Source organism: Cydia pomonella, chromosome 6 (genome assembly GCF_033807575.1).
Source record: "Cydia pomonella isolate Wapato2018A chromosome 6, ilCydPomo1, whole genome shotgun sequence".
In the NCBI taxonomy this organism is placed as follows: domain Eukaryota; kingdom Metazoa; phylum Arthropoda; class Insecta; order Lepidoptera; family Tortricidae; genus Cydia; species Cydia pomonella.
Window position 1 is genome coordinate 11,965,899 of NC_084708.1, and position 24,638 is coordinate 11,990,536.

The 24,638-nt window shown below is 35.8% G+C and overlaps 2 protein-coding genes across 2 annotated transcripts in view; one reads left to right on the top strand and one right to left on the bottom strand.

Moving 5' to 3' along the window:
• Positions 1-83: 83 nt before the first annotated feature.
• On the bottom strand, positions 84-14,420 carry LOC133518966 (facilitated trehalose transporter Tret1-2 homolog). Its single transcript, XM_061852791.1, is given in 4 exon segments — positions 84-2,444; positions 2,446-3,015; positions 3,995-4,114; positions 13,905-14,420. Coding segments are annotated over 4 exon segments (1,473 nt in total). The 5' UTR covers positions 13,989-14,420; the 3' UTR covers positions 84-1,745.
• Positions 14,421-19,990: 5,570 nt separating this feature from the next.
• LOC133518968 (RING-box protein 2) overlaps positions 19,991-24,638 on the top strand; it is a 53,165-nt gene continuing 48,517 nt past the window's right edge. Inside the window, exon 1 of the mRNA XM_061852793.1 lies at positions 19,991-20,257. Coding sequence (XP_061708777.1) covers positions 20,095-20,257 — 163 coding nt within the window. The 5' untranslated portion in view covers positions 19,991-20,094. The remainder of the gene's footprint in view (positions 20,258-24,638) is intronic.

The following is a 24,638-nucleotide window of genomic DNA, read 5'->3' on the forward strand; positions in this document are numbered from 1 at the left end:
CACAGCAATTACGAGTATATGCTTTTTGCTGAATTTACCTGGTCTAGAATAACTAGGCAGGGTAAAATAAAAACACATACCTATTTCAAGAATGGGTTTTAATTTATGTTTAACAAAAAATCAGATCTTACCAGATCTATCACCAATTTTAACTTATAACAGTTTTATTTTTATACACATAATTACAAATAGGTATGAAAAAAAAAATATTCATGATGATATTATTAACTTAATACACTAGCTAACACTGTCCAAACGACGGCATATATAAACCTAAATCAAATTCTAAGAAGTGACATCAAATAAACTATATACTTAGTACCTATTTAATTATGAAGATTGTAGATATATAATATTATGAACTTGACATTAGCAAACAATCACATATCAACGCTCAGCATTTGAGACTACTTATACTAATTACGATCAATCATACATTGAGAGGCTCAATCAATCACTACAATATACCACAGTTTGCACTCTGTGTTGAACAATAAGGCACAATATACGCGTAATAACTGTTTTGATAAGAGAAAACTTTTTGTTTTGTACTCGACATCAAGAAATAGTGGCCAAAATAGGCAATTGGCAAGAAGGCCAAATTTGAAGTAAGTACTGTTAAAGCTAAAAAATTAATAAAATCAGGCGAAATAATTCGGGTAGTTTTGTAAATTAGTACAGATATGGTATTCATGAATATATTAAAAGTTCTCGGGGCGGGGGTTGTGCTGACGGTGTAGTCGAAGCTGTCGAAGGTACCTTTTTCTGATTTTTGCTCATATTACTTCTGATACAAGTTTTTACATAAAATTTCCTACAAAATTAGTCATAATTATTTTTACTCTACGATCAATCCTTTAAGAGATACAGGTTTTTCAAGTTAACAAAGAGATAAAAAATAGACGATTTAAGAATTTGCGTAATAGTTCATCATAACTATTTTTTTTTTTTTTCAGAATAAGCAAGCTTAAACCTGCTCGTACCTACACTGTACCAATTTACAAAACTACACGAATTATTTCCCCTGATTGCCCATATTCGGCTTAATTTGACGTGGCTAATATCGAAACAGAGGAACATCTTAACAGCCCGTTAAGATTAAGATTAGGTATACCCGGATGACGACTGCAGGGCTATAACCGCGAAAATGGAAGTTCGTCAATTGCGGACATTTTTCTCTGTCACTCCAATTACGTGTTAATGAGAGTAAAAGAGAAAGATCCCCGCAATTTGCGAATTTCGGTTTCCGCGGTAGGGCCCCAGTAGTATAACTGTAATAACGTTACTGCCACAGATTTGACCCGGCGCGAGCGATCGAGAATTTAATTTATCAAAAATATTTTTTTCTCATTCTAATTAGGTCGCGCGCGCAATACAAAAAAAAACTGTTGAGATTCAATGCCATTTCTAGTTGTTACAATTTTTTTTGTGTTTATAAAATATTAACACCACCTTCCTATTTGCTAATTATTCTAACAAAACAGGACTAGGTAAATATTTCACAAAATATATTTATTAGTTGACTACGAATAATAAGATTAAGTACCTATTTATCTTAGTTATGCATATAATAATGAAATTTTTGCTCAAATAAGCAAAATACTTCAAAATATGTTATTGCTGCACGTAAGTAGCATGTCTCATTAACTTTTTTCTTAATAAACTAATTAACATTACCGATATTGTCATTCGATACCATTTTATTTACTTTTATAAGCCATTACCTATTTCATTATTGTTAACTACTAACAACCACTTGGCAAAGGTTTAATGTTAGCTATCGAACTAAGTCTGCGTGTTCTGCCCTTGGGTCTACCTGTGAGCTTATTCTCAATCTGCTCAAGGCTTTTCCCCCGGGTTTCGGGCACAAACACTACCACAAAGAATAAGCCCAAGAAACAGATACACCCAAATAGCCAGAATGCACCATTAGGACCAATGGCATCTATTAGATTATGGAATGATTTGGTGACTCCGAATGTACATAACCAATTAAAAGCCGTACAGATTGATGCAGCCGGGCCTCTGATTTTTGCTGGCAAAATCTCCCCCATCATTAGCCATGGTATTGGACCGAATCCCATTGAAAAACCTAACAAGTACACCATGAGAGACGTCAGGGGCAACCATCCTAAAGTCGTGACATCCAGGCCCATATTATCTCGAACATGAAAGAAAGTGCCAAGTATGGCCAGAGTAAGTATCATAGTTACGGATGATATATATAAAAGTATTTTTCTCCCACAACGGTCAATTAAGCCAGTCGCTATAAATACGGAGACAAAGTTAACAATCCCAACTATAATTGTTGACAAATTTTCATCAACTGAACTTCCGGACATTTTGAATATTTTTACAGTGTAAAATATAACTGCGTTAATACCAGACAATTGCTGGAACGCCATCAAGCCTAAGGAAATACAAATGGACCTCATGGATTTTTTTGCTGAATAGCTCTCGAATAGTGGACTCGGAATCTTGCGTCTCGGCTTCCGATAGTTGGATCTCTCGGATTTCGTTGTCGATTACAGCATTTTTTCCTCGAAGCCACTGTAAAGCTTTTTTAGCGTCTTCCAAACGATTATTATTTACATACCAGCGCGGAGTCTCCGGGATTAATAGCATGAGAATGAAGAATGGTACAGGCAGGGCTGATCCTAAATACGCTAGTTGCGACCAATTTAAATACTTTCCAGCAGTATAGCATAAAAGTATACCGATATTTCCTATAGCGGTGGGGAAAAGTCCTAATACGCCGCGGACTTCGGGTTGGATTGTTTCTCCAAGATACACGGGAAAAGCCAACGATCCAATGCCTACACATAGACCGCAGACGGCACGTCCCGCTAGAACTAATTGGACACTTGTAGCCGTTGCAATGAGGATCCAGGCCACGAAGAAGGGCGGGGCGGTGAAGAGTATGGTTTTGCGGCGGCCGATGTAGTCGACGAGAGGCCCGCCGATCACCCCGCCCGCTAAGGCCGCTAGTGGCATCAAACCTCCGACCCAGCTTGCCTATCAACAATAAAAGGTACTTTATAGTTATAGTTAATCAATGTGCTGCTAAACAAGCATGCAAGTTCAATCGCATGGTAAACGCGGCAGTGAACTTAAGCAACCTAAAATGTGTGTCTACCTAGTACTTAATGTAAACGCAACGCATTCCTGTACCCCTATCCCTATGTAATCCCTAAACTACTCAAATAAAATTAACTCCTACTTACGGCCCGATTCCAAGAATGATTAAGACACGTTTAAGATCTTTAAAAGATCGATAACTAAACGACATGTCAAAATTGACGTTTATTTCGATTCCGCTGTGATCCCAATAAGATCTATCTACGATATATCTAACGTCAAAGTGACATTGGTTGCCCGAATCGAGCTGCTTCTGTCAATTATACGACATACAAACGATATCAAAATGAGAACTTATCTAAACCAGAGCTTGTCGTTATCGTATCTTATTCTTCGAATCGGGCCGTGTATTACAATTAAAGTTATATTATTTAGGGATGAAAACGTTTTAATTAGGTATAAGGGGTTGTTTATAATCCAACGTAGAAAGGTCGCAAGCATCATGTGCACCGGGAACGGCAACTAGTGAATTGTTTGTGTATGATTTTAATAGTTATAAATTTAAATTTTAGTAAGAATGGTTTCTAATCTCTATGCCTAATAATTTTCAGTGTCTTAATTTGTAAATTACTTGCTCAAAGAAACAAATATTTCAGAAAAATATGCATAAACAATTTGATAAAGTTGTTGTAGACATTGTAGTCAACCCATCAAATTAGGTTTAAATTGACCTAGTCAAAGTAAATATAATTCAATGCTACATTTTTGGAGAAAACGTTTGGTTTTTTAAGTAGAGTTGACCCTTGAGTAAGAAATGGGCAGCTGGGTAGTTTTACTTTCAGTGAAATGTTCACTATTGGACATACTACCAATACTACATCGATACTTCAGCAATTGATAGTTTCTTAAAGCGTACCTCTTCTTCCGAAACGTTTATTGATGTGTCATTTTGCATGGTGACGAGAGCTGGTGAAGTGTAAGCGGACGAAAACCCTACAACCATTGATCCCAGTGACACGGCTATGGCTGCTAGTACCTGTAAAAATTATGTTTATTTATAAAAGAACAAAATTGCACTTATTAAATGTAATTACCAAGCCATTCGATTAGACCTCTGAAGCGTGAAAGCTGAAATTAACCCCCATGTAATAAAAAATATTTGTTGAAATTTAACCCAAAAAAGAGAGGGGGAAGGGCGACAAGAGTAGAGTTAAGGTTAGGCTTGGCCCAAGAGCCAAGAGCCCAAGACTGCCAGACTTACGTCTTAGTATAGCTGAAAGTTTTTCTATAAATGGCTCCTTGATATATAAGAGCGTTTAACCATGTTTTAATCACCACCCGGCAATTCATCATGGCTTTAAGTAAAGTCCAGCTATCTCTTTACTTAAAGCAACTACCGACCAATGTCATGCTTTACGAGCACACTTAAAAGTTACTACTGAACAACGATACTTGACATAGGCAACATCATCATAGATTTGATGGAGAAGAAAGAATAAGAAGCTAAGAGCGATCCCCGATTATGAAGGTAATAAAGGTGTATACATTATATTATGGCTTGAAAACGCCACGATAGTTTAAATAAGTGCGTTAATTTCAAAGATGCATTCCTAAGCTTAAATTGAGTAACTTTCTCAAGAAACTGCCAAAGCCACCACAACCCAGGTTTCATAATCGGGGATCGTTCTTATCTATTAAGGGGCCATTTATAGACAAAAAATCAGCTTTTAAACTAAGACGTAAGTCTGGCAGTCTTGGGCTCTTGCTGTTTTAAAGTCAAGTACCACGCTCCCCCACGGCCGCTGGTTAAAACTTCATTCGTTCTCAAGTAAATAGGTAGAAGATTATAGTATGCTCTTAGCCAGTTTATAAGGTTTAAAATCATTTTATCTACACACATATCATAAACCGTCTATGATGCCTTCAAAATCCGTAAATAATGACCACCTATGGGAAACTGTTTTGTTACAACAAATTTCTTATCTGTGATGATGTTGTAATTGCTTCATAACTACATCAAAATCGATTTGGTTATGAAATTCAAATTTGGAACATCTCTGAAAAAAAAGCTATTCGATTATCATTCGTGATGCCTTTTTGTTCGAAATGAAATGTCAATTGCATACAATTTTGACATATCTCGCATGTTACTTTGTATCGAATGATACGGAAATAGGCCCCCAACTCTCGTTTGTATCTGAACTTAAAAAAACGACGAATACGTGACATGCGTGAAAAAAGTTCTCATTTACCGCCATTTGACGTAGTTTATCTTTTAATTTAATTAGTTTTAAGTATAAAATGAATAAACATGTTTTGTTGTTTTTATTTAAAGTAACTATAGCAAAAGTTTCGTGTAAAATGAGCGAAAAATATTTCGGTGACGTCACCACATATCCGGGAGTTCCGCCAAGAGAGCAACGACGCCCCAACGTTGGCTGTAATTTGGATTAGTGAATATAACATAGAAAGTTTGTAATATGTGTGTAGATAAAATAGTGTATGTAACTGTACATAATTAGGCATTAAAACACTCGTGTGATCCTTTTAATTCTTAAACCCACACTCGTGTATTTTAATGCCTTTTATTATGTAGCAGTCACATAAACTACTATTATATATGATTTTTTAGGGTTCCGTACCCAAAGGATAAAACGGGACCCTATTACTAAGACTCCGTCCGTCCGTCCGTCTGTCACCAGACTGTATCTCATTAACCGTGATAGTTAGACAGTTGAAATTTTCACAGATGATGTATATATCTGTTGCCGCTATAGCAACAAATACTAAAAAACAGAATAAAATAAATATTTAAGGGGCCTCTCATACAACAAAGGATTTTTTTTGCCGTTTTTATAGATAATGGTACGGAACCCTTCGTGCGCGAGTCCCACTCGCACTTGGGCGGTTTTTCAATCATATTATTGAATACATCAATTATTTATTTTTAATATATAGCTACTAAACTACCTAAAACTTAAAATCAAATGATGCAATTCCAAATCCTATTCTCGTCTAAAGGTTAGCAACAAAATAACCCCACTAGTGCACTGACCTAACATGAACGTCATCGCTACAGGCCGAACAACTGCGAGAGGTGTGGTCTGTCTCATTATCATCATCTGAGGCATTACAGCGGCGGGTGGGCCTTAGCCTGGACAAGCAAATCTCTCCAGTTCTTTATATTCGTGGCTTTCCTTCTCTAACTTGTCACTCCTAAGGTTCTGATATCCTGGTATACGTCTATCTGAGCTTGGGCTTGCTTTATCTCTGCGGCGCTCCGGTCGGCCTTCTAGAAGGCGTTTGGGTACTCTGGCCTCGTCCATCACGTGCCCTGCCCATCGCAGGCGTCCGATCTTTATGGTCTTAATGACGTTAGGCTCATTGTACATTTGTAGCTCGTGGTTACACGCGGTCTGTCTGCTCTGTTATTAATTTAGGGTCTAATAAACTCTGATTGTACCCACTTGTGAGTACAGTCCACTAGAACGTATTTTCATGCGTAGCTTTTTTCATGGATAACCAAAACTATAGGTAAACTTGCATATTGCTAAACCAATATCATAATTCTGGTTGACTGCACCGGTCATCAGTAGTTTAGCAGAATCAGTAATCAGTCATTTATTGCTTTCATAAGTAAATCATGTGGTAGCTATATTAGAATTATGAATAATGATCACTTCATTGGCTACGACCACTGCAAGTCACAATTACCCGTATTTTTTTTGCATTATTTTGTATTATGGGAATTTTTACAAACTTCCCATACAAAAAAAGCAGGAGTTTTAGGAGTAACTGTGTCTTGCAGTAGTTGCAGTATTCGTGGCTGATCATTATTTATAATTCACTCGGTCACTGCTGGGTAACGTTGATCAGTCTACAAAGTGTGGCTGGTGCAATTGACAAACTTTATTGATTAGAGTTAGGTAATTGAACGAGGGTAATGAATATCAATTTGGACATAGGTTTTACTCTCTTAGCTACTTTCAGTGCATAGTACTAATAATGTATTTTTTTTTTTTTTTAGGATCACCAACAGACAATACATCAGAGAAAAAATAATCTGTAGCTTACATAACATTAAGGGTAGATGTTTGTCCAATTATAGGTAACCACAGCTTATTTCAGTATTTTTCATGACACTTGCTCGTAAACGGATAATAGTATGCCAGCATACATAGATGGAATGAGCTATATTATGCCCATGGGCGTAATTTTTTTTAATTTCTCTTCGACCTTGAGCATAGGAGTAATGTTTTTTGTCCATGTAGGTTTAAAATGAGTTTTATTTTAAAATACTATTTTTTTTTAAGTATTAATTTTTTGTGTATTATTTAATTGTAGTTTAAAATATTATTACACAATTTTCAATCGTGGCTGAATGGATAGGTCTGTGCCTTTGATGCCTAATAACCTGTCAAAAATTACAATATGGCGTATGAATGTTTGAAATGTCACCGTATTTAAGCTTAAAATTTAATTTTTTCCTCAAAAGTGTGATGGAAATATTGTGATGTGCCCCGAGCGATACAAAATTACATTTGTTTGTAATTCTTCTTCATCTCCCTTAATACACAACGTTATGTACAACTATTATTATGACTTTAAGGATGATGGACTCAGACTAGAAGAGTTGTGGGCCGAGGCAACCGACACTTAATTTTCTATGACAGGTAATCGATGATGACGATGATCATGTGATGGTTTCTGTAGAAAATGAAGTGTCGGATGCCTTGGCCCGGATCCGGGTCGTTCTAATGTGAGTCATCATTTACACTGCTGCACAGCGTTAGTTTATGTAGTAAACTCTGATTTATTATTCAACTAGCGATCCGGCCTGGCTTCGCACGGGTATTAGCAAGCGTCGTATTTCAACCAATTTACACAAAATCTTAAGAGGGAAGAATAGCTTTTCGAATATAACGAAATAACGGTAATTTTTCTATGAAATTCCATTCTGGGAATCGGTTTCTACTAATAACAAATTACTTTGATTTTGATGTCTATCGCTTCAACATAATATATTCTAGGTTTATAATCACATGGTATACTTCCCTCTTAACAAATTATACATTTAACCCCTCCTCAAGAATCACTCTATTGGGACCGTGCGAAGTGCATGGTGGGGGTAAGCAAAGCGATCCCAGCGCATAAGGTGGTAAAAATTTGAACTAACTGCGGATGGCGTCTTTAACATTTCGTACAATTATATGGCTCGAAATGAAACTTTGATTTACGATTACTCCTGAAATATTCATTTGAATTGAATGGTGTAAGGGACCGTTGTAATCTGTATGAAATGCTTAATATAACTAACTTATTTATTTTGATAATTGTTAATAATGTATCCATGTAAATAGCTTTGCAAATGCCACATATTACGTGATCTTTTTCTAGAAGTTAAGAATGGATATAGTAAGTTATCCTTAAAAGATAGACATTTAACATCGCGGACTTTTTTGTAGACCTATGAATGAGAAACAACCTCACCATTTATTGTGTTGTTATAGCTCTAACGGATTAGGCAGCGTTTTCGATTAAAGCTCCTAGCCAGCGTGATTTTTTCCGAAAACATCGTTATATTTCAAACAATTTACACAAAACCTTAACAAGTTATATACTTAAGCCTTCCTCAAGAATCACTCTATTGATAGATGAAAGTCGTATGAAAATCCGTTCAGTAGTTTTTAGTTTTGGAGTAGTTTTATAAGTTGTAGTGAATTGACGTTTTCCCCTAGACTTGCGGACACTAGGTTGCGTGACAGTCGTGCACGCTCCCAATTGACATGTGAAAAACGCATGAAAATCCGTTCCGTAATTTTTGAGTTTATCGCGAACATACAGACAGACACAGACGTGGCGGGGGACTTTATTTTATAAGGTGTAGTGATTTGGAGACGGTCTTCAAATGTGTATAGCTATTTCGTCTACTGGAGGGGTGTGTTTATCAGTAGGTATGCAACATGCAAGAGTTAATTAAAGATAATACTAATTAAAAAGAGAAGAATAAGACGCATTAGAGTAATAAGATTTAAGCTTAATAAGTATTAACGACTATGGAATTCTCTGCCTATAGACTTAAGGCGCGCTCAATGTCCTAATAATTCTTTCAAGAGACTCATTAAACTTCACTTTTTATCTGCTCCGTAATACTTTTATCTGCTTCCTTTTCCATACTTATAGCTGGCATTTATTATATATATAATATGTATTTTAACATATGTATGTATATGTATTTATATATATATATATGTATATGATATATTGTTTTGTTTTGTGTTTATTCTGTGCTAGACTTCTTTTATATGCATCTGGAACACCTATTGACATGACATAATTTTTTTTTAAATTCCGCTACCTAAAGGTTGTCTGGAAGAGATCGCTTTTTAGCGATAAGACCGCCTGTTGTTTACCTCTTCTTTATGTGTTGTATTATTTGTACTGTTTCTGTATTGAGGTGTGCAATAAAGAGTATTTGTATTGTATTTTACTAACTTTTAAGCGAGTTTTAAACTTATTGCGACCGGTCTGGCCTAATGGGTTAGTGACCTTGTCTAAGAGTATAAATAAATAAATATTATAGAGACATTCTTACACAAATTGACTAAGTCCCACCCAGTCCCAGTGGATTGAGTATGGGTCCCGGGTTCGAATTCCGGTGAGCACATTTATAAATTTGTCTGATGAACACAGATATTTGTTCATGAGTAATGGGTGTTTTCTATGTTTATCTATATACGTATATATATCATCGCGTCAAAGCGCTGGTGGCCTAGCGGTAAGAGCGTGCGACTTGCAATCCGGAGGTCGCGGGTTCAAACCCCGGCTCGTACCAATGAGTTTTTTGGAACTTATGTACGAAATATCATTTGATATTTACCAGTCGCTTTTCGGTGAAGGAAAACATGCATCGTGAGGAAACCGGACTAATCCTAACAAGGCCTAGTTTACCCTCTGGGTTGGAAGGTCAGATGGCAGTCGCTTTCGTAAAAACTAGTGCCTACGCCAAATCTTGAGATTAGTTGTCAAGCGGACCCCAGGCTCCCATGAGCCGTGGCAAAAATGCCGGGACAATGCGAGGAAGAAGAGAAAAGAAGATATATCATCGCCTAGTATCCATAGTACAAGCTTTGCTTAGTTTGGGGCTAGGTCGATCTGTGTAAAGATTGTCCCCAAATATTTATTTATTTATAATACGATTACCATGCCTCCTAATCCTATACAACTTATTAGTTATATTTATTTAAACAAATAAAATACAAGTAAGAAAAAGGCACTCAGCAAACGTTCGAGGGAGGCCATAGATGACCCTCGCGCGGCGCGGGCGGCTTTCTCGCGCACAGGGGCGGCCTTTGCCGGCATATGCTGGGCAGCAGAGCTCGGACACAAACAAAAGATGATATGTTTGTCGCATCGCAAGAATGAGCTTCAAGACTAGGTGGTCGAACTCCGCGCTCTACATCAGGCCTAAAGCCCGAAACGTGCAGCCCGAGGCCTAATGCAGATTTACTGCACTTTTTTATCATTTCATATTTATGACTCAAATATGAAATGAAAAAAAAATGCATACGGCTGAAGGCCCAAAACATGCAAGCAAGTCCCGCTTCCATGCGATGCTAAAGGTTGAGTAGCAAGAGAATGGAGATCATATTGATTAACGTCCAGGCTAAGTTCTCCTGCAGCTTGGCCTTGCATGGAAACGCTCCTCGATCGGACGGTTGGGCCTTCGGCCGTTTGTCCGATTTGAAGCTCTGATCTCTCAGCCTTAAGCCTTGTGTTTTAAAAAACTTGGGCATTGCTTTTTGTCGTAACTTGGCCGTTGGTCAACACCAAGCCAAACTTGGCTTTCGGTCTTGCTTACATTTGGCCACTGGTTCAATTCCGAGTAATGCTCTTCTGCTGCTCGACTTCAGACTTGCAGGAAACATTCGGGACTGCCGGATTATCTTTGCGGAGCTTAGCTGTCGGCCTCGCTTATTCAGCGAGTTCGATTCCAAGCTCTGCTTTCCTGCAGCTCAGTCTTCAGCATTACACGGAAAGCCATCGAGATTTGATGCCCCGGATCTTCTGTCCTAGGTGGAGCTCGGCTTTCTGCCTCGCTTCTCGCTTTATAACACATATATAGGTACTTAGTTCGTTAGTGCTTTTCGGTGAAGGAAAACATCGTGAGGAAACTGGACTAATCCCAATAAGGCCTAGTTTACCCTCTGGGTTGGAAGGTCAGATGGCAGTCGCTTTCGTAAAAGCTAGTGTCTACGGCAAATCTTGGGATTAGTTGTCAAGCGCACCCCAGTCTCCCATGAGCAGTGGCAAAATGCCGGGACAACGCGAGGAGAAGAGGTACTAACACGACTGAGGTCCATTCTCTTGAAGGATCCTTTGGACTCTCTACAAGGCGTTTCCCTGATACGACCTACCATTTTTTTTATTTAGTACTAAATACAGGGGCCTCGCAAAGACTTTCCGCCCGGAGCCTCGTAGAGGCTAAGGCCGCCCCTGCTCGCGCAAAGATTGGCCATTGCAATCCAGCGGGGGAATGCCGCCTGCGTGATGGGCACTTTGCCTAGGGAGCAAAATTAGGAAGTTCTTTTAGGTAAGTATTTTTAAGTTAATTTTATTTGTTTTATTTATTTAATATAGTTTTAATATCTTTAAGTATTTATTTTCTTACCTATACAACTTATTATTTATGAAGTAATGAAACTATTGTATGGATCGATACTTATTTCTCAATGGACAAGACCGACAAATTACTTACACAACTTCAGTAAAGTTATTAAACATCGATACGGGCAGAGTGCCAGAAAGATGTACATCTAGCTAGCTTAATAAATGGGCAATATAACGTCGTGTATACATATTTTTGGCACTTTGTCCGTGTCGATATGACTGTACAAAGCAATTACATGTTTTTGTTATCATTAAAATATATTTGAAAACTATAAAGAAAGAGGAAATTGAAGAAAATAAGTAATTATATTCGCTGTAATATAATTGGTTTCATAGGTAGGTATAAATCAATTGCCAAGGGCAACTCGAATCACCGTGTTAAATGCTACATTCGCCATACTTTGCTCATGTAATACAACGCATTGATATTCAGACATTCCTACGGGTTTATTAGCTATTAGAAACTTATGTAGCTAACCTCTAAAAAGTTAAGTCCTACTTATTTATTTCACTACATCGTGACACGAACAAAGTGCCAAGAATATGTGTATCTACATAATCTTATTGCCTGTTTTGAATCTAACGAAATAACGGTATTTTTTCTATGAAATTCCATTTCGGGAGAAAACAGTTTCCACTAACTAAATCACTTTGATTTTGATGTCGATCGCTTCAATATATTATATATTCTAGGTTTATAACTTTCGTTTTTTGAAAAAAAAAATTCGCTCAGATTTTTACCTTTTATCGGACATGGAAGAGAACAATATCACACATGAGGATACCGAAGACCGAGCAAAGTGGAGATGATTGAGTAGGAAAGCGGACCTTGGCGCTAGGCCGGGAATCGGGAAAACGCTAGGTTGAAGAAAAAGAAGACTTACTCTATAAATACAATTCTGATTAAAATGTCGCTCGTCAGATCTCTGCGCTATACAGGATGTTTATTTAGTCACCTGCAATAATTTACAGGGTGAATATAAAGGTGATACTGAGCAACATTCACTATTGACCAACCCCGAAACAGAGAAAACAAATTTACCCTCCCATACAAAATGTCAAGATCAGACAGCCAAAATGTATGAAACAGACAAATTTTTTTCCCGATTTCGTGGTTGGTCCCGTAGTAAAAGTTGCTCAGTATGACCTACATATTCAATCCATAAATTGTTGCAGGTGACTAAATACGAGTAAACATCCTGTATAGCCAAGAGATCGGACGAGCGAAATTTTAATCAGAATTGTATTTATTTATCAGAGTAAGTATTTTTCTTAGGTCATAAACCTATATGTTCATCCCATAATTTTTTACAGGTGACTTAAACACCAATTTATACTGATACTGCTTGTATGTGCTAATAGGGACTCCGTGCACACTAAAAGAGGTAGAGGCAACCCGAAAACATTGCTAGGCTTCGTGAAGGAGCTGGGGTGGTTAGGTAGCGCTACCTCGTTTGATGAAAAATAGGCAAAATGGTTGTCGACTTTCGGAAAATGTCCAGAAACACTAACTAATTAACGAACTGCTACGTCATGCAGAGTACCTAACGATATACAATTGAAAATAAATGAAAATTAGACAAGTTTTCGTGATTCTTTTCTATCGAGCCAACTTTACCCATTTAAAATTTTGGTTGTAGTCTGTCCTTGCAAATATAGTCTTATCTAGTTTTTGTGTGATTTTATTTCTGGCATTTGCCCTTGATTAAAACTTGTAAAAAGGATCCATATATAACAATTGGATTTATGGACATGTGGATATTAAATATTGAAAACCCTTCACGCAGATATAATTACGTAGGACTATTTGCCTAAATATTTTAAAACACGCGCATTTCAGTCCGACTTTTGGTATCTTTTTGGTTCCTACATTAACTTATGTATGTATGTACTTACCTATACCTAGTAGAAGTTTAGTTATAATGTAGGTATACTTACCTTTGTATTGACTACAATTTTGGAACACATCAGAACTACAATGGCAGCGCTTTATGACGAACTACACATGTACATGTATATATGTATATAAGTACATACAATCCACAATTTGAAATCCAAAGCTGTCAACTTCCGGGAAAACGTCATCACTTTTCAAACGGTCATCAGTGTCTTTAGATAATAGATTCAGAGACAGTTTGCCCGCACTCCGCACTCACCTGTGAAAATGTATACTTTGGTTCCTCATAATCACTCCGCACTGCTATGCTGTAATGGGTGTCCGCTCTCATTAATATCTTCATTTTTGTTTAATTATTATCTCACACTGTTAGAAACACTTCACTGGTCAAAGTCAACCGTTTAATTTCCACGCACAATTAATATGTACATATACGTCGCAAGCGTAGGCGACCGAAGAAATGACATCTCAGTACACACGACGCGATTTATATAGGCACAAATTGATTGACAAAACTGATTGGAGCTCGAGGTTGTATGATACAAAACAATGTTTCGCGTTTCAGCCTGTACATGGGGAAAGAAAACAAATGAATTATTATTTTGAATAATGATTGCCGGAAATATAAGTACCTACCTACTTATTTACAAAAATAATTAAATCAGACTTCAATTACCTACTAGGAAAATATTAGCTTACTGATCCGCTAAATGAAACCGTAAGGAGATGTTGATGGCTCGGCGACCGCTAGAAAATAAACCAGCATCTCTTGAGGATGCCTCATGGAGAACGTCGGGACGTTGAAACACGACATAAACATTGGATAGCAAATTGACATTACCTAAATAACAAAATATTATTAAGGTAAGATCAATTTGTGTATAAGTAGGTACAGAGAAGTTACTTCTACTTAGAGAGGCTCTTTTTATATTTCTGAGGAATATTTGTTATTTAAACTGTACGTTTGACACTGGCAATCGATGTTTTGGATACCAATTTCCGGCCATTTCAGGTTTACACAATGAAAACTAAGGAAATGCTTATCAGACATGTCGTTGCCCTACTTACAGTTTCTTTATAATTGAAAATTATAATTCTAGCATTGTACGATCATATAATTAAGTTTTCACTACAGTACCGTCCGCACGCTAATTATCTCCAAAAATATTTACAATGCAAGAATAGCTATAGTACATGGCACTAACAGTTAGATTGTCACTACATTTGGCTCACAGTTGACTCAATTGGGCCCATTTTGAAAACTATTGCAATTCAATATGTCGCCTGCACATACTTACAGTACATACTGTATATACTTTGTCTAGCATTTGATTTAAGACATAGTCATATTCTCATATTAGTCAGACATAGAAATTGTTTATTAAAAATCACAGACAGTGTAATATAAAACAAAAAATATGAAACGACTGCCAAGGATCATGCACTTTCAAAAGTATTAATTACTTATAGGTACTCTGGCAAACCCACTTTGCCAGTAGAAAAAGGCGCGAAATGCAAATTTTCTATGGGACGACCATTCGTGTCTACATTTTTTAAATTGCCACCTTTTTCTACTAACGGAAATGGCTTGCAAAGGTATTATAAAAACTCAATTCGGCGTAGGTACATGACAGGCACAATTACCAATACTGTAAAAAAATACCAAACAGCTATTATAGTTACATTAGTTACTGAAAAAAACAGTGTGTAATATACCTACTTGTAGATTTGTATTTTACAGAAAAACTTAAGTTACAAAACATATTTAAGTTTTAAGCTCCGTGAAAGTAATATGATGCTGGTACCGTACCTACTACCTGTATCTACACCTTATGTCGATCGATATATCTATATCCCTAAGTACTCGGTAATGCGACGTTTCATTAAAATATCATGATTTGATCTCGATCGTTAATTCTCGTTGCACGTGTTGTTTGCAAATGTTTGCGTCCCACTCGGTAAACATACCACACATGCTTTTGCACAACCATTAGGGGCACGTGTTCAGGCCCAGCCCCCGATCCTTCCCTGACGTCACGGCTTCATAGATACAGAGACAACTAAATGGTAGACTGTAAAACAATATACACAGCTGTGTAGTGTATAATAAGACACGCAACTGCGTGCCTTGCAGGCCCTATTGTAGCGAGGCCGAGGCGGCGCGTCCACAAGGCAAGGATACACTATGAGACTGCTCACCGAAATAATATAGTTTCTTAGGACTTAAAAAAATAAATAAATAGATAATACAGGATATTACTACACAAATTAACTTAGCCTTACAATAAGCCCAATAAGACTTGTGTTGTGGGTACTTAGACAGCGTATTTATATATAATATATAAATACACCTGCGTTGGCAGCATAGTTCAATTTTTATCACCCGTTACTATGCCCGTCACTTTCTCGCTTACCATCTTACCATCTTACCAACAGCTTAGACCATTTTAGCCCTGAAGGGTTTTACCATAAATATGAGGGACATTTCACTTTCTTTTTTTTTCTCTTTATTTGGGTAAACAAACAGCCACTACAAGTAATACTTACAAAACTAATTACTATATTGTTTACAATATGTGTGGCCCACAGCGATTACCACTAATTAATATTAATTCAGAGCCAAAGCTAATCACCGACAGTCTTAAGGACTCTTGGTGTCAACAACAACATAGAATGGTTGGTTATGTATTTGGTAGGTACCTACATGAAATACAGTACAAGAAACTAGAAGAAGTACTTAGTTTATAGGGTGTGTTAAAACATTAATAATAAGTTTTTTATAATCATTTAAACTACAACCAAAAATATCTACGTGTTTTTTTTTTTTATTGTAAGTGCTGACAAGTCTGCGCAGAGGAGCGCGCTCACCAGCGTGCGTGCGGCAGCGGCCGGTTAGGCCCTGGTTTCTCTGACCACACGCCGCCGGCGACCGGCGACCGACGCGTGTCCGCGACCGGCGACGTTCGAATGTTATGTTCGGAAATGTTTAAGGGTGGTTTCTCTGAAACTGCTGAAAAGGCTGCTGCAGTGGAATATACACCGCACTAATGTCGTGTTTCTTATGATGACCAACCGATAATTTGACGATTACATTGTCAACAAGAGGCTTCTTTGGCTGAGATTATAAATCTGTACTTTGTATATTTTAAATTGTTTATTGTTATTTTATTTCATTTGTTTTATTTGCAATTAAAACAAATAAATTCAACAAGCTATAAAGGTAAAATTTCATAGTCATATTGGGCCTTATTTATACAGCAAGATGTCTGGTTAGACAAATATTGTTGCCAGATATTTCCTTGTGGTATCACCAATTATCTATTTTTTTTAAAAAAGCTAAAAGTCTGTTGTCAATTTATGTCATTCATTCATATTTTTCGCGGTTTTTAAGGGGTTTATTTTAAATAATATTAATTATGACTATACCGAGTGAGGTTCGCAACCTATTATTTATAGTATTTTATGCAACAGTTGTATAAGAAGGGTCAAAAAAGGCGAGTGGCGTGAGTTACAATGTGAGCCGGAGCCGAAGGCGTAGGCGAACATTGTAAAGGAATACGCCACGAGCATTTTTTGACCGACTTATACAACTTTGCATACAATATTTTTCCTACGACTCAACAAAAATAAATATTAATTTAGGTAAACAAATTACAGCAAAAGTATATAGCCAAGACGCGCGAGCATACCTTGTTACGCGCCCAGCCCGCCCCGGGCCGCGGCCGGCCGGTCAGCGACACCTCCTCGTAACTCATGAGGCCCTGGTACTTGCTACTTGCTAAATTAAATTTTTGGACAGTTTTTTCTCAATTTTGGCCACCGTAGCCTACGGAGACTAACAAGCAACGCTAAGCGGTCTTCGTAGTCTATGGGTGTTGCTATATTATGGGTGTCACATGCGTGTTTCTGACTTATGAAGTACTTAATTATTTTTACTATGCAACCAAATGAATATTTTGTAAGTTGACAGCAATGCACTTAGTTTAAAACTGTATTCGTATTGGTTTTGTTAGGTTGGTAGCCATTCATCGCAGTAACGTTATAGCGATTAAAAGCACAAGAGCTTTTATGAGGAATAGACAATATAGACTTTTCTTGAAACCTTTTATGTATGTTCTTATATTCGTGTTAATGAATGCATAAATGACAGATAAGAGTAGAGGAGTAGGAAAATAAAATAAAATAATCACGACAATGTGCGAAGTCGACGCGAAGCGTTGTATAACGAAAAACTGCTATGTTTACAAGACGTAAACAATTTAGTAAGTTGGTGCTCTATTAATATTTTGATACTTTAAGTACTAGTTGTAACATTTGCTTATAACTTTGATTAAGTACGTGAATTTATTAATACCTGAATCTCATGAATAATCCTAAGTGTGTAAAGAAACGGATAAACTAAAAGTTCTGGAAAATATCAATAAAATCAAACCATTGGAATGTAACGAGTTACTGAAAACTAATATTTAGAAGAAATCTGTGAAGTGACTGGTCAGTAGTAATTTGATATAAAAATATCTTGGCGAAACATATGTCTATTTATACTTTACATAGTGGTAGAAATTATGTGAGCTGACTTTGAGTGCACGTCAACTTATATTTAACTTATTTCCTTAGGTACCATACGTGTGCACAGAAAATAGAAAATATTTACAAGTATCAAAACTATAATTCCTACTACACAAAGTCTGACCAGCCCAAGATTTTTTGAATTTCCCGCCATAAATTGGTGTAATATTTCAGTACCCAAACTTTAATCTATGCGTTGTACGGCGCCACCTATAACAATTGTCAAATGATTTGCATAATTTTATCTTAAACTTAAAACATAACTCTATGCACGAACCTTAAATACAAAAATAGTACCTAAATAACAACACCTACAACATTACTACAATAAATAATAAAATTACTAACTATGCAATGCGTAATCATGCGGTGTTTTATGCAGGTTAATAATCTTGATTCATTGTATTGTAATATTTTTAATTGAACAAAATGTAAGTACCTAAGTACGTAAAAAATTAAATAATAATAATAAGTAAATAGTACATCATTATGATACAAGTTACACTCGTTTTATACGACGTTTTTCAACACACTTGCGAGGAAAAAACAAAACTTATAAATTGGTTTTTTTTTTGTCAAAACAGTAAAAGTACAATTTTAAAAATGGTGGCTTACAGTTTTAACATTGAATAATTGCACCAAATCGTGCTGGGCTTGTAGGCACTTATTCGCCAGTTCATTGAAGTAAGCTACCAACACGTTTTCCAAGAAAGACTGGCCGTTTTTGCTATATTTTCCCAATATTTTCCATTGAATAAACGTTTCTTATGCCGCCAATTATTTTTCACCCGATTTTGATGGTAAAAGGCTATCGTTCTCGGCTCTTGCCTCTCGTAGTATTACTGGCAGCGTCAATTTTATGTGTTCTTCATTTTCAATGCTTGAAAATGACATTTTGGTCAATATATAAACTAAAAACATGCAAAACTATTCCAATTTTACTCCCTTCGGTCGTGTTTTAATTTATCGTCACTCGTTTCGGATATCCTATTTTTCGCACTTGTATTGTAATTTACTATAACGAGAGTGTTTTAAATCGACACGAGTTGCGAATTACCTATTCGCACGTGTATCGTAGAACGTTTTACAGTACATATGGATGTTTAAAGTTTCAACATATGCACGCTCATGCATGCACCCGTGCGGGAAAGTAGCACATATGTACTGTAAAATTCTTTATTGCAATTGCACCAACAATTATACATTTTACATACATGTAAAACTAAAAATAAATTTTAAAGGAAAATAGAATCGACTGCACGGTACAGCCGAAGCGGCTACACATATTATATATATTACCAAAAATACTGTATATAGTTATTAAGTTAATAAAAAAAATACGATAGTACTATCCTGGAGTTCTTCATTCTTCATCAGAAGAGCTTAATTGAGGAGTATATTGAACAAAAGGTATACGTTAGAAACGGTTAAAACCTGCTTTAGATGCAAAACGGTTAAGGTAACTTTTATTCTATGCTCGATGTATTTATTTATAGTACACGAGCGCCATCTCAATCGTTTCAAAGACATTAAAATGAATTTTGATATTAGAGCCATCTATAAGAACACATTGGCACTTTACGATATGTGTGTGTACTAAGTTTGCTATTTAATCTTATTTAGTGGAAATTGTCTTGATCAACTTTAACAATAGTAGCTAAACAAATGCAAAATAAATTTTATAAATAACAGAAGTAGCAGCAAATATATTTTATTGTTCTGCTAGAATATAATTATAACGAATAGTGGTCGGTAAACTATAGCGCTCTGTAAATGGCTAACTTCGTAAACATGCCGTATGTCAGCTGTCGCAAACAATACATTTCAAAGGTTTCTGTAAAGTTTTTGTAATCCTTACTTTATTTTTGCGAATTCTAAGAATGTCGAATATGTCCGGAGAAGATTGTGACGGTCTAGACCGAGGTGATAACGATGGCCAAAAGTCGGATAAAATGTTCACGTTGAAGAAATGGAATGCGGTGGCTATGTGGAGTTGGGACGTCGAGTGTGATACCTGCGCGATTTGCCGCGTCCAAGTTATGGGTTAGTACAGTATTTTGTTGTTCTAAATATAGCAAACACCCCTTTAATGGACGTGGCACCAATAATGAGACGTAAACCACAAATACTGTAAAATTAGTATATAACATGAGTTTTTAAACACTAGCAACATTTTACCATTAACTCTAGTCATAGAGCTGCTTAAGTTTAATGTTTCATTAATTTCTGTCTGTTTTAAAAGACATGATGCCATAGTCCATGAGTTCGCCTGCCTAATTGTAATTCGTTTATTATGTCGAAACCAATTGCAGTATCTTTCATTAACCGCGTCGAAAACATAAAAGACGAATAGGACATTCAACTTTTGACGCGCATAGCGTTAGAAATTTTACTGGTATCAGTGAAATATAAAAAAAAAATCAAATTTTCTCTTAAATATTAACATATGCATTTTTACGAAATACCAATCAATTAAGACGTGACATGATTCTGCACCCCAACATAAAATTTCAAAACAATGTTTCAAATATGATGCATGTTATCAGCATCACCATCCACTTACATTCTTTACATCTTCCTCCTTTGGAATATCAATCATATTGGATAACAAGGATGTTCGGAAGCAAGCAATGTTCTAGAATCAAGCAATCACTGCTTTATTTTAGAACATTCTTTGCAGTAATGGTTAATAATATACAATACTCTACAAAGCTTTTAAACGGGTATTCACACATGTATTTTTACCTATCTACAAGGAACAAAAATAGTGGGGATCAGATAAATGAAAAATATTGTTGATGCAAAGAAAAAACTTTTATGAGGTAGGTCATCCAAGCTGGCCAATCCTCCATACAGAAATTTTTCTTCTACTATTTCCTAATCAGAACATGGAACATAGCAGCCCTGCCCTTAAACAGGTTCACACTATTTTTGTTACACCTTGTATAACTACTTTGTTGTTGTTTGTTATAAGTCACCTGATATAACTCCTTTAAATATTAAAATCTATGAATGAATGAATGAATGAATAAATTGTTATGAATGAATTGTTTATTGCATATCACAAACCAGTTATAAAGGTGGTACATATTATGTGGTTAGTTTTAGTGATGTCCTGTAAGGACACAGCAACATATAAACTAATGTTAACTTAAAACTAAGAAATAATACATTTCAAATAATTTAACATTCAATATTATTAAGAATACGAGCATTACTAATCAAATTTTTCATCGAAGTAGTCTTTTACATTATAAAAGCACTTATCAGAAAGGAATCTAGTTAGAAACAATGAGTAAGTCTGTTAATAAAAGAAGCTTAAATACAATATCTCTCTTAAAACAATCAAGTGAAAGATGAATTGGGCACTGAACCAGAGTAGCTAGGTTTTTAAAGGATTTTATAATTTTTAAGCTATCAATTTGAACAAAGTATTTAAATAATTATGATAGAATTATATATTATTAATTATTCATACAGGTACTATCTTCCATATTGGATAGTAATAAAACTCAAACTCGGATTTTAGTATAGGACAGGAGTTCTCAATCTTTTTCAGTCCATGTTGCACTTGCAATTTGAATAGCTAGTCTATTCAAAATAGATAGCTAACATGGCGAGGAGGATTCCCTGGTATAAGAATTATATTTATCTACTAGCTGACCCGGTGAACTTCGTATCCCCTATCGTGTTCGTATTATATAAATGTATAGTCCCAAATGTATCCTTTTAGCACGCCGCGGATTATCCAATCATTATTTTACAGATGTTACTGACTTATCAAATAAGTACCCTACGTTCAATTTTTTTTGAGCACAAATGCGAAACACGAAAATCGATATTTCGTTACCTGCCTCTCTATCGGTTGAATATGCAAAAGTGATAGAGGGGCAGAGAATTCCAATGCCGTTTATTCCAATTTTGGCCTCAGATTCATAATAAAGCGCCTCTCAGATCCATGGATAAGTATCGATTTTATTTCATATTTATTTTTTGTGTACATGCACATAGGTTTAATTGCAAATGGAATCGCTTTAGGATTGTGTCCTACATGCTACCTCTCTGTAGAGGTGTTACAATATATTTTCATCTTGATCAGAACAAAAATGCTGAAATTCAAGATAACAAATGTTTAGTCCAATTTAACGTCTGATTCCTAATGAAGCGCCTCTCAGATCCTCAGATATCGATTTTCATTGTGATCAGAGCAGAAATGCAGAAATTCAAGATGGCGGTAGTTATTTTTGTCAATTTTGACCTCAGATTCATAATGAAGGGCCTCTCAGATCTTCAGATATCGATTTTCATCTTGATCAGAACAAAAATGCCGTAATTCAAAATGGCGGCCGATTTTTGCAATTTTGACATCAGATTCATAAAAAAGCGTCTTTCGGATCCTCAGATATAGATTTTTGTCTTGATCAGTGCAAAGATGCAGAAATTCAAAATGGCGGTGGTTTTATTTTTCGTTTTCAGCCTCCTATTCATAATAAAGGGCCTCTCGGATCGTGAGATATCGATTTTCATCTTTTTCAGAGCAAAAATGCAGTAATTCAAGATGGTGTCTTTGTTTTATTAAATTTCGGCCTCAGATTTATTATAAAAGGCCTCTTGGATCCTCAGATATCGATTTTCATCTTGTTCAGAGCAGAAATGCAGAAGTTCAAGATGGCGTTTATTTCAATTTAAACTCTGATTCCTAATAAGGGGCTTCTCAGATCCACAGATATCGATTTTCGTTTTAATCAAAGCAGAAATTCAAGATGGTGGCCGTTTATTCCATTTTAACCTCTCATTCCTAATAAAGGGCCTCTCAGATCCTCAGATATCGATTTTCATCTTGAACAGATGACTGCGAGATCCGCGGATGTCGCAGTCACAAACCCATTCAATTTCTGAATGTTTCATTAAGTTTTAGAGTCAGATCAAGATAAGTTGGCAGCGATTTTGATTTTTTTAAGTGTTAAGTAAACGTCATCATTTCATAGAAGTTAGACGTTAATAAAATACGTGCCCCATGTGGGCTATCAATAGTTTAAATAGTTAGGGTCTCTAATAAATGTAATAATTACCATAGTCCATTTCTGAACGCACCCATAAAGTTCGACAACCAACAATGACAATCCTTTGTGATAATGACACTTTTTATAGTTATTATTATTTGTATTTAAAATCTCCTCCTTCCTTATTTTAATACGTTATTTAATTTGAGGCGACTCGAGTCTACGGCACCGGCGAACGAATCAAATGTTTGACAGGTAGGAACAGTTTGTATGGGAAAAGGATATCGTTGTTTTTAGTATTTTCCTCGCAAATTTTCCATATTTCCTCACCATGCAAACCTCTGGACTTCCACGAGTATTTCAATACTAAAATTAGCCAAATAGGTCTAGTCTTTGAAGTTATGCGATCACATACATTTTGGCGATTCATTTTTATTTATATAGATAGATAGATAGACTTATTGCCAAAATATATATGAATACATTTATATTGTTATCTGCCAGCATTTATTTTATTTATGCTATCATAATTAACAAAACTATGAAACTTTAACATATTTATTAATTAAACTACTGCCATTAATCCTATAATAAGCGTAAACTATCAAAGTTACACATATTTTGTTCTTTCATATAAAAAAACATGTAGAAATGAATTGTGTTGATATGCAAATAAAAAAAAAAATGTTAATTAATGATTGTTTCATATCTTGATCGCCCATAAAACGCAATGCTCCAAGTTTAATTGCTGACTCTAAGGTGTACCTAACTATCAATGATATTTTTTTGGTTGACAGTATAGCTATTCTCAACAAGATTTAAGTAATATAAGAGTAACCTTTAGCGTCCCATGGTCCTATTTAATACTAGTACAGATTAACTCCAACTCTATTCCATTTAATAATTAAATAGTTATTGAATGGAAAAAACGTTGCTTTTGTATTGTTTTGTCAAAAAAAATAATTGCCGAATTTGACTAAAAGTTATGACCTCAGGACTCAGGAATGTGTGGTTAAAATCTGTCGGGTTATATGGACCCACGGTGTATAATATACAAATACGTAACTTTTTATTTGTTTGTTCTGTCTGTTTTATGTTAACTTGTTTATGTGCAATTAAGTGACATACATATATATATATATATATAGAAAACACCGATGACTCTGGAACTAATATCTGTGTCCATTACACAAATAAATGCCCTTACCGGGATTAGGGAATGCAAAAACCGGAGGTTTTTCAAAACCGGTTTTTTCTTCGGTTTAAAAAAAAAAAACCAACAATTCTTAAATTCATCGCCATGGAATAAAGAAAAGATTGCTTTACGTGTAAAAACGAATGCTAGTATAGTATATACACGATTTTGTCACGAAATTAAAGATAGAATATCTGACTATTTTATTTTATTGTATGGGAATTGT